The sequence below is a fragment of the Parasteatoda tepidariorum genome, chromosome 1 (genome assembly GCF_043381705.1).
Source record: "Parasteatoda tepidariorum isolate YZ-2023 chromosome 1, CAS_Ptep_4.0, whole genome shotgun sequence".
Taxonomy (NCBI): Eukaryota; Metazoa; Arthropoda; class Arachnida; order Araneae; family Theridiidae; genus Parasteatoda; species Parasteatoda tepidariorum.
The window spans coordinates 74301090-74313314 of record NC_092204.1 but is presented as its reverse complement, the minus strand read 5'-3'; the positions used below and the strand labels follow the sequence as shown (position 1 = coordinate 74313314).

At 31.0% G+C, this 12225-nt stretch overlaps 2 protein-coding genes across 4 annotated transcripts in view; one reads left to right on the top strand and one right to left on the bottom strand.

Moving 5' to 3' along the window:
• LOC107449163 (EGFR adapter protein) overlaps positions 1-12225 on the top strand; it is a 198626-nt gene that overhangs the window by 141629 nt on the left and 44772 nt on the right. The window lies entirely within an intron of this gene.
• Positions 1542-2003, bottom strand: LOC139426508 (uncharacterized). Its single transcript, XM_071185718.1, has one exon. The coding sequence runs from the start codon at positions 2001-2003 to the stop codon at positions 1542-1544; it is 462 nt and encodes a 153-aa protein (XP_071041819.1).

Genomic DNA, 12225 nt, shown 5'->3' with positions numbered 1-12225 from the left:
CCAGCCTGATCGAGCCATGCACCACTGTAATCTGAAATTTCAAAGCGATCGGATGATTGCTTCTCGGTGCGTCGATTTTTTTGTTATAGAGTGTATTTTACAATGTGTTTTCTTCTGATAATTAAACTGACTTACAAATAACTGAACGCTTAAAAGGTACGCCAACCCACTTGAATTTTGCCGCTCTCGTTAAGATTATGAAAAAAGTTCGAATTTTTGCATTGAATTTTTTAAAAATTCGAATATTTGACACAATAATTGTCATAGAGATAAAAATATGGTTTGAGCATAGAAGAACAGAGTATAAAAATGTATTAAACGTTGAATGATGATTTCAAAGGTGAAAACGTACAAATAATTTAGAATATTTATTTTCTGATGATCTGATGTTACTTTTCTTGATGTAAAATATAATTTTTTCTGTTTTTTTTTTAAATGAATGAAAGTACACTGGTGGACAAAAAATTAAGAGAGGGAAGACATTTTCCCAAATATCTCCCAAAAAAATACTGAATATAAATAAATTAAATTTGGTATGGATATAGCTTATTCCATAATAATAAAGTATGCGAAACAAAAATGTAAGTGCCATTCACTGGCAAGACCTATTGCCAATAAAACCAATGTAGTCTGAACTTAAGGATAAAAGATGACAATAAAAGTGAGGGGGCCGGGATAGCCTGGTTGGTAGGGCGCTGGGCCCGTATCCAAGAGGTCGTGGGTTCGATCCTCGCCGGCCGAAGACTCCTCGTGTAGTAAATGGTGACTGATGCACGTTAAATCTGTCGAGTCTCAAAGTCCTCCATGTTCCCACAACAAATCAATACCTCTGGGGGCACTGATCCAGGAGTTTCCTTGTCTTCAGGATTGGTTCAAAATTACAAGGCTACGGAGTTGAAAGTTAGTAGTCGTAAACCCATGAAATTGGATCGGCTGTACAACGACGGTTATAAAATAAAATAAAATAAAAGTGAGGCTTGTACAGTGTGTGTTGCCTCTAGTATGGTGTATGGTAGCCCCTGACAGACAGACAGCATGCACAACGAGTATGCATGCTGTTAAGAAGGGAGTTAAGGAGGACTTGAGAAAGACCCTCCCATTCCTCCACCAGATCAATTTTTAACTCCAGAATGGTTCTGGGGGGAGGTTGGCGTATCGCAATAGCTCTCCCAAGAGCATTCCAAGCATGTTCAAGAGGATTCAGGTCAAGGGATTTGGCTGGCCAATCTATTCGTTGAATATCCTCGCTTTCCAGACACTCGTCAACCATGAGAGCCCTATGTGGTAGCGCATTGTCGTTCATAAAAATGAACTCAGGGCCAACAGCGCCCCTGAAAAGACGCACATGGGGCTCTAGGACCTTCTGCTTGTACCTCTGGGCATTCACGGAACCATTGTCAAACACATGGAGCGGTGTGAGGGTTTCTTACATGATCCCTGCCCAAACCATGAGTCCTCCACCAGCAGAATGATCCCTTTCGATAATGTTGTTGGGATGGTATCGGGTTTCAGGTTCCCTCTATATCAATAACCGTCCAGAATCAGGTTGTGGACTGAATTGTGACTTGAAGCTGTGTCCAATTCTGATTTTCTCTGCACCATTTTGCACGCACTCTTTTGTGGGAGAGAGGGAGTGGGATGCAGATAACGGGCTTCCTGGCATACAGCCCTCTTTCATGGAGTCTCCTGGAAACTGTCTTACTCGAAATTGATGTTCCTATAGCAGCCGCGAGGCCCCTAGACAATTGTGTGGCTGTAGCCGTCCTCTGGCGCTTAGCTGAAAGGAACAAATACCGGTCTTCATTGGCTGTTGTAGCCCTCGGGTGACCTTGTCCTGGTCGTCTGCATACTGTTCTACTAGTTTTAAATTGACTCCACAAATTTGAAATGACGTTTGGTGTTATATCCAATTCCCTAGCAATCTGAGCTTGGGACTGGCCTTCCTCAAGTCTATCCACAATTCTCCACCTCATACCTTCGTCTAAGCGATGATGTTCACTCATTTCACCTAAAAACCAGCACAAAACTACAAGATTATTAAAAAAATGCACTAAATTCTGCAACTGTGTTGAAGAGTGGAATGAGATGAACAGCTCGATGCGGACTTTTATACCTCCTGTTGGTTTAGCAACGCCCACAAGAATACGTAAACTTATCTCAGGACCAATAGCGCTACAGTGACCATATATGGCAATTAACTGTCCAGGTTTTGTGAGGTATTTTTGGAGAAATGTTCGAAAATGCTTTCCATCTCTTAATCTTGTCCACCAGTGTACTTTATGACTCCAATCAATTTTCTACAGATCTCTCTTCGCTGTAGTGAGAAGATAAGTGTGTTTTTCTTTTGAGTCTTCGAAACTGACCATTGAGTCGTTCCGTGTTTTTCACGTTTTTTTCAATAATTTATTTTTTTATTTCTACGGCTATTGTTTCCAAATTTATTTTCGTCTGCCCGTTTGCTATAGAATAATTTCAAAAGCTAGAACATCCAAGATAATTAGGCTTGTTTAATAAATAGATATTTTATTATTTTAGATTAAGTTTATTTAACTGATTACGTTGAATTTTTCCATTTATTACATAGATGGTTTACCATAGCAGGAATGTTGGGATTTGGTACAAATTTATCTAGCATTGAAAATATGGAACAGTCACGCGTTTTTGGGTTTCTCCCGTTATTTGTCTAGGAATTCAGAAAGGGAATTGGTTGAAAAAATATCCTCAACTTAACCAAACGGGAAAATTTAGATATCCTGATTTGTTAGAAAACGTGAAGCCATTTAGACTATAGGGAATTTTTGAGATTTTCTAAATGAGTATATTTCAAAAAATTGCTACCCAAAAAATTTAAAGTACCCTTCTAATTTTTAAAAGAAAATTTGAAGAAAAACATTTGTTGGAAAATAAATTCGAACAACAACAAAAATTAAGCAATTATTTGTAACTTTGTTAATTTGTTACATAAATTAGAATTACTCAAATAGACACCCAGAATTGGTAGCAAAATAGTAGACTTTTAGAGTCGACAATGTTAAATTTTATATTTTCCTTCAAAACGTAAAGCAAATTTAGTTATATTTAAACATAAGTGAACAATACATTAAAGAACAATTCTAACGAAATAAATTTTTACTTTCTTAAAACCTTTTCTACACCCTTTACGACATAAGTCAATATTTTAATATATTACTCCGATTTTTCCTTTAAATACAGTATTAACGAAATAAAAATTCCATAACATAAATAAATCATCTTCCGTTCAAGAGAGCATCAGCAATCTATTAATCGCCAAGAAAACAAATATTGTGACGTTTTATTTTTGCGAGTGTCTTTATTAAGTTTTGCTGTACACGCCCTCATGCCATTCCATCACAAAGGCAATTTAATAAATGAGGAATTATTCGTCACTGTTCTTGTGAATTCGAAAGAGTTTTAGGAGGGAGCAGAGTTTATTCAATTCGGCCCATTAAGCTCGTTGAAAAGGCTGGAAAGATTAAGTTTTGGCGACCGCCAGCGCGCGACTGTCTCCATCACCGCCAAATCTTCTGTTATCCCATAATTCCGCTCTGATTTTTACAAAAGAATTATTTTTACTCCGTTATTTGAAACAAAGGGTAGGGAAACAATAGGGGATTGTTAAAAGAGGGCAGAATTGAAAAATGCACCTATATTGTGGTGATGTAAGCTGCCTTTTTGTTCGGAAAATTAATAGTCGTTTAGTTAATCTAATTTTTCCAACTGCTGCTTTACGAACATCCTTTGATTTGGAGAACAATGTTATTCCTAGTAAACAGAATGCTCTAAATTAATCAGTTTTGTTTTTAAGAACTGTTAATGAAAACAGTTTGGAACATAAATTAATGAATTTGTTGCTCACAACAATCATGTTTTAAATTTTTCTTTGATAAAAATCCTTTTTAATTCAAAGTCGCTTCTTTTAGAAAATTTTAATTGATTAAAAGTCATTTTATAATTTAAAGTAAGTTTAAAAGGTGTGGAAATGATATATAAGAACATAATAATTTTAATTTGCTATGCTACCTTTAAACTAAATCCATTTTAATAAAAAGTTTAAGTTATCCAATTTTAATTTTATTTAGTGTAAACTAATATTTAACAATAAAATCTGTCAACTTTTTCGTTAAATATTAATTTACACTACTTTCAGGGGTCTTTCGGGGTTTAATAATTAATCTCGTCCAAATTTAATGTAACTGAAATATGATTCTAAATTGAACCATATTATCGTGCATAATAAACTTTTTCTACATAATTAATACTCTTTTCTTTTTCTTTTTTTCTTTTTTTTTTGAGATCTCAAAATATTTCCACCGTATTATGGTTCAAGAAACAAATATCATGGTTAAACGTTGTACCAAATTCTCTTATAATGCAAGAAATCACTTTATTAAGCTTTACTTATATTTAAAAAATGATTGAGAGCTGAGTTTCGAGATTTGATGGCATAAAAACTTTTTCTTCTAAAAAAAATTCTCCTTAAAAAATATTACATGTCCCAACAATTTTTGACATAATTTTAAGACTTATTAAAATAACTAAAACTCAATGATATAAGCACCAATACTAATACCAATAATAAGCACCAATACTAATACTTTTCTCGATTTTTCTCAAAACTCTTTATCAAGGATTCGCTATGTTTTGATACCCAATACTTCATTCATGCTACTTGCCTAGTCATTAAATTGCAACAACAAACCCTCCTCTCCAATCCAAATGAACCTTTCAAATATTAAACATACCAATTAAGAAGAATTTAATCAATTTTCATCGATGTATCTTTTACTGCAAAAGTTAGTTGGTGCTTCGAGAACCTTCATTTCTACATTTGCATCGAATTTTCATTTGTCTTTGCAATCTCAACCACTCCCGCAGCATGGCACTGTAATCATCGATGTGGAAAAAATAAAAGTCATTCCATCTCCCCAAAACACGTGATCGATCTCCAATTGCCTGGGACACACTATCTCCCTACTGGAGTATTCATTTCCTGCAAAGTACGATGAAGATACAGAATATCTGAATCAGAACTCACTTTTGTGGGGGGACATGATCTTTATCGATTAATCGCGACATATTTTTATGAGTTGGGGAATCTAATTTATTTGCGCACATTATTTGTTTCCTTATGCGAATGTTTGTCATTTCTAGCGAAATTTCTCGTTTCTTATCTAATAAAATGAGGGAAATGAGCTGACTTAATAAGCATAGTAAAACAGACGTAATATCGCTGTTGTTTCTATGTTTAATATCTTCTGTGTACGTTTGGAATTTCCACGTTTATCTGATGCGAAACCTTAATTACTAAATGGAAAATTAGCTTTGCAGATATCGAAAAAAAAATTCTTTGTCAAAGAAAAAATTGCCTGACGGTTTTTGGACTATTAAAAAAAAATAATATTAATAATGCTTTTCTTCTAAGTAAAAAGGCTCTGTTTTTTTTAACTAAACATTATTCATATTTTAAACATTGTTCTAACTTTTTTAATATTTTAAAAATTAACCACACTGAAAAAAAAATATAGTCAAAAGTACCAGAATCTGGTCAAATTTGCGTATTTCTGACTCTATGGGAACAACACAAAGTTCGGTAATTTTAACCGCAGCGCTTTGATAATGATTTTGCTAAAACTAAAAATAAAATATAATTTTAGAATAAGTATTAAAATTTTGAAATTTCATCATGACACCTTCGAACGTAGCATAAAAATGATTTATTCTGTGAAATTTAGTCATAAGTTTTGTATTTTTTGCTAAATGTGTGGTAATAAGAACTATAAGTTTAAAAAACGAGATTTCCGGTAAACCGTTACCATATGAACAGAAAAATTACCAAAGGAATGGTTTAAATAAAAAAATATTTTGAGTTTTTTTAACCAGAATTTTTTGGGGGGGTTTTTTTTAACCATAAATGTCATTGCTATACACTACGGTAATTTTATGAGAATTTTGTTATCTGGCTGATGATTTTAAAAAATTAATTAAAAAAAAGGAAAAACATAAATATATCTTGTTTTCTGTATACAATCTAAAGATTTATTTTACCAAATTTTAAAGTCATCAACAATTGACTCTTTTATATAGAAAGACTATAAAACAATGTTTTCTGCTTCATACTCGACCTTACCAATAGAAATATTTGCAAAGCCGCTTGTTAACTATGTCATCAAAATAAGACTGCCCCACATTCTTGATGCATATGGTGGTTATTGCAAGAACGTTGTATTGTATATTTTATTAGTTAGAAGGGCCAATAACATTGTGATTACTTTTAAAAATTTTTGAAAAAAATAGACTTCTTCCTAAGAAAAAACATCGAACTGTACATATCTATCTTCCTTCATTTTTCTTTAATTAACTTTTCGTATTGTTGCTCATTTTTGCAACCCATAGCAATAGTATTATCTAAATTGTAAAAAAAAATCATTAGTTGAGGCATATGATCTTTCTATAATTAGAGAGCAGTTGGCAAAAATTATAATAATAAGCCCTCAATCTCAAGCTTTCAGAGAGTGTTTTTGGTTGGAAAACACCAAATATGGTGTTATTTAAATAATGGTTATAAATCGCGTTATTCATATAATGGTTATTTTAAATTCTTGTAAAATACTTTTCTGTCACAATGCGAGGAAATGTAAAAATATCAATTTTAGAAAAATTATGGCCAATTACTTTTGGCTTAACCCTGCAATTATGCTATAGATTAATAGTGATTACTAAAAATATATTGTTTTTTGTTTTGAATAAACCCTTTCATTATTGATGAAAATTGCGGTAGAATTATATTCATTACACTGAAATATTTCGAATATTTCCAGAATAATATTCCTGTATTGATATATAATCTAATTGCGTGACACATTCCCTTAATTACCACTTGCAAATAAACTAGTAGTTGAAACTGTTTCGAATAAAATATTTTGCTAGATTTGAATAATGCATCGAATCGTTTCGTATGAAGCATATTAAAAAGAGTGTTGATGAACTTATGCAAATCGTTCGAAAATACGTTACTGGAAGATCAATCTTTCACATATTTTACAAATTTTTATTCATTGCTTGACCTTTTTTCAAAAACCTATAAAATCCTGCTATATAATAATTTCAAATGAATTCAAAATGAAGAATAAAACAAAGAAAAATTATAGACCTATATGAAAAAAAGGGGGGAAATAATAAGTAAAAAAATAACAAACAACAGTTTATATATATATAAAAATAAAAAATAAAAAATTATTGTTTTTCTTAAACTTTCTTCGTGTTTTCCTGTATCTATTTATTTATTATATATATATATATGGGTGTCANTATATAATATACCATAAATCTATACAGTATATTATTAACAAGTAATCTATGAAACTGAAAAATTCACCTTAGAATGCTTAGATTTCCAATAATCATAAAATTACTTTAAAACAATAGATTTGTGTAATAATTTAAAAACTAATTAACTGGGAATGTTCTTCTTATGATAAAAAAATTCAAAATTGCTCTGAAAATTCAACAAAAATTACTAAACTATCGTATTCTAAATTCCATCTGAAATATTAATTATCAAAAGATCAACTCAACTTTAACCCCTATCAAAAATGAAGCGGACAATATCACAAAATCACGTCTGGCATTATGAAACAGCCCAGGTTAATAGGGAATAAAAAGGACTTTTTTCAGCTTGACCATCTGGCACAATCACTTTACGTGGGCGTGGTCACTCTTCATCAGGTGACCCCTGTATGGGAGTCAGAACCCATACAGATCCCAATCAATATTTGATTTGTGCCAACACCTGCTCAATTTCTATGGGATCCACGGAATAACCTATTTCTGCAAATAGATATTTTTTAAGCAAGGGAGAAAAAAAAAAACTTTTGCCAGCATTTTCTTTAAGTGATGGATTTACGTAGACAAAAACAGCCTTAGAGGAAACGAGTAAGACAAATTTAATAGCACGCTGCTTTTCGCTTCATGACAAAAAGTCAATTTGGGAATTTGACGCATTGACAACTACAAAACTTTGCCTTAGAACAGGAATTCTGAGAGAGAACTCTAGAACGAGTCACGCATTTTATTCTTTTCTGGAATGAAGGTGTCAGAAATTGTCGATAATGACTCGATGACTTGACACTTGGTGTATTAAGAAATGACGAATCAATTCCATTTATACACTGCATCGGAAGTTTTGTGTAAAAAGGAGGGTTTAACTGAAAGCCGGGCATGCGCAAAACATGTTTTCGTTGTTTCTAAGTAAATATTTTGCGGAAAGAATTGCTGAATTTTAAAAAAAGAAATGGAAAAAATGTTGTAGAACTTGGAACAGTGGTTTCGGTAACCTAAAATATATTTAGAAATCGAAAATTGTGCTAATCGAAAATACTCTTATTAATCTTTTTTTATTAAATTAAACCTTATTAAATTAAACCTTTATAATTCCTCTTTTTTTCTAGTATGTTAAAATATTTTTGGGATTCAAATTGATTTTTAAGAAGAAATTCCTTTAACTTATTACCGAGAATTAATTTTGTTTTTAAACCTTTTTTTTTGGGGGGGGGGATGGGTGAGAATTTTTCGAAATTTCTCCTACTGTGAAAAATTGGTCATGAACTTGAACTTCTGTCTTTATTAATAATTTTTTTTTAAAATACAAATAAACTCATTGAGAAATGATCGAATGAATGAACGCACAACGTTAGAAATTTCTCCGGAGAAACGATTAAATAACAATTTATTTAATTGTTTTTTTACCGTATCCGAACAAAACAGGACAAATAACCATAAATAAGATAGTATTCAAACTATTAACTGTGAGAAAACTGTTTTTTTTGGCTACTTTCACTTAATACGGTTAAAAAAACAGAATTTTAGCACACCGACTAGGACCACCTAGTGAAGCCATTCATTTAGTTCCTTGCAGATTCGTATACGTTATAGCCAAGAGGACTAATTTGTCAATTTCATAATCGACAGAATGAAAATTTGAGTTCTAGTGTTGACACCACAATATTTCCTCAATTCCCCTCAATAGATGAAGAGTTTAAAGTGCCCTACATTCCCTAATTTATGACCCTGGACTATTAGAATACGATACTCTCATTCACGAATAGATGGCAACACCATAAAACTGCTAAACTATCTGCAAAGTCCAGTTAAATTTCTTTTTTAAGGTTTTAAAACTATGCTAGTTTCAAAAGGATAAAAAATCGTATAGCTTTGTATTCATGGTTTTTCAACCATACTAGCTGCAAACGGTTCCAAAATCATAAAGGTTAAAAATGGTCTTTACCATAAATTTTACGGTTAATTGAATGGACAGACTGCTGCCGATAATTTTACCATAATTTCAGAAAGAAAATTCTGACAGTGCAGGGAAAAAAAACCTTCCCAGTATCAGTCTCTCTTCTTGACCCCACGCTAACGTCTACTGTTACCCATATTTATGTAAATAAAGCTTTCTCCATTGATATTTTTTTCTAATTTCTGAAGCTATCAACAGATAACTGCATAAATTATACGTGGGAATATATCTTTCCATCGATAATTAAAAATTATTGAATTTTGGAGGAAATGTACTTCTCATCGCCTTATAGAGCGTTAAATGGAAAAACCATAAAAATCTTTTTATCAGATAGGTATAATTCTGCCCTGATAAATTTTAAATGAGCATGGGGTGGAAAATTTTTCAAAGTGATAATTAAATTTTAGAAAAAGCTCATACTCTGAAATATTTTTGTCTGCTAAGAAAATGTCATTAATTCTATTTTATTGGTGTAAAAATTATTTTATAAGAAAAAAAGTGAGAGCTAACATATAAAAATTTTCAGTAGATTTGAGGAAAGCTAATTATTGATTTGTAATTTTTTCTGTTGGTAAGTATACTCTTTTTCACAATCATAATATCATAGAAATTATCTTTAAAACAAACAACAGTCTAAAATCTAAGTCAACCGTAAAACCAAACAACTTTTTCACATAAAAATTTTTAGAACATAATTATCTAATAAATTTTATTTTTTGGAAACGAATTTAATGTGAACTTACACCGTCTTGAAATGAAGTATTTAATAAATTCTAAAAATTCTTCTAATTTTCTAAAAATAAAAATAACAACTATTATTTTACTTCTCTAAATAAAATTAATTTTCATAAATTATTCTTGTCAGATATATTTCACAACTGTAGCAAATTAATTTTATGATTTGCTTTAGCGTAAAAAAACATTCTGTTAAAATGACAGTTCTGTATGGTAAAAACATTTCTGGTTAAAAAAACACGTAATTTTGGTTAATAAAACTAAAACATATGGTATTTAAAATTATAAAATTATCACATTTTTCGAACATTTATCAAATTTTATCACATATTATGAAATTATATTTAATTCTTAAATTTAACAAAATCATTACCAAATCACTTCCTTAAAAGTTATCCAGGTTTTTGGTGTTCCCACAGAACCAGAAACACGGTAAAATTTACCATATTCTGGTAGTTTTGACTCCACTTATTCTCAGTGTATTCATATTTCTTCTTATATAACAGAAAGACTAAACTATCGTGACTAATAGGAAGATATGCTATATTATAATGCTTAAAATGCATTTAAGTTTAAGAACATAGCAAAGTAAAAGTTTAATTGATTAGTCAAGCAATTTTTATGATACTTCTTATATGTTGTCTCCTTATGATGATCAAAAAAGATTTCATAGCAATGCACAAGTTCATTTCCTATTTTTATATCCAAATTCATTTAAATTTAAGAATGTTGGAAAGTAAAAGTTTAATTGATTTTTCAAAAAAGATCTTTATGAAAAAAGTTTAGGTGTATATATAAAATGAAAACTAAGTGATTGTTTTAATACATGGATACTTTTGACGAAATAAATTGAAAATTTTCAGCATTGGTTGAATTCAAATGCAATAAATAAAATTATTCCTTTACTTTCATGTATTTTAGTTAAAACATATGCATCAAAAATTTTGTATATTTTTGGAATTTAATGTCTATAAATATAATCAGGGATGTACAAAAATACGAAATACAAAACTACAAAAATGCAAAACTTCTAGAAGCCAGTACCAATCTTTAAGAACCAACATATTATTATGAAATGAATTGTAAGGTTTTTGCTTTTATGTTAAATTTTACAAAACTATTGGGTGGTATCTACGGTTTACAAGAATAAAGAAAACATTCTGGTAAAATTACTGTACTGTATGGTAATGACATATCTATTAAAAATATATATATAATTCTGATTGAGCCGCAATGGCTCAATGGATAGAGCATTCGCCTTTCAATGAGGTGAAACGGATTCGAATCCCAGTAATGACTGGTCGAAACGAATCCGCCTCTGGCTTGCATCGACCACAGTGCTGAATTGAAATATCTTCAGTGGTAGATGGATCATGGGTTAGAGTTCCTTTGCCGTTAGGCTAACCGTGAGAGGCTCCCTCTCCGTGTAACTCAAATGCGGGTTAGTTCTATCAAAAAGTTCTCCACGAAGGCAAATTTCTCCTTATACTTGATCCAGGAGTTCCCTTGTCTTCTGGATTGGGCTCAAAATTACAAGGGCATGGAGTTGAAAATTAGTAATCGTAAACCCAAAAATTGGGTCTTCTCTTCAACGACAGTTATTATATAAATAAACATATATAATTCTGGTTAATGAAATTGAAATATATATGGTTATAAAAATATTCCGTATCTAAAAAATTCATTTGGTAATTTTCCTTTCATATGTTTTCCAGAAATTCTGGTTTTCAAAACTATAGTTCTTATAACCGCACATTTAGAAAAAAAAATTGAAAAGTAAATTTAACCGAATAAATGGTGTTTATGCCATACTCTAAGATATCATGATAAAATTACCAAATTTTATCACATATTATAAAGCCATATTTTACTCTTAAATTTACCAAAATTATTACAAAAAGCACTTTCCTAAAAATTACCCAGGTTTTTGGTTTCCCCATTGAGCCAGAAAGAAGATATACTTTACCATATTCTGGTAGTTTTCTCCATACTTTTTTTCTCAGTGTGTTTATTCTTACTTTTCTTAAGACAAAGATAAAACCATCGCCCCTAGTATGAAAATATGCTATCCTATTATATATAAATGCATTTAGATTTAAGATTATAGCAAGGTGAAAGTTTTATGATTTTTCAAGCAATTTTTATAATACGTCTTCAATATTATCCCCTTATAA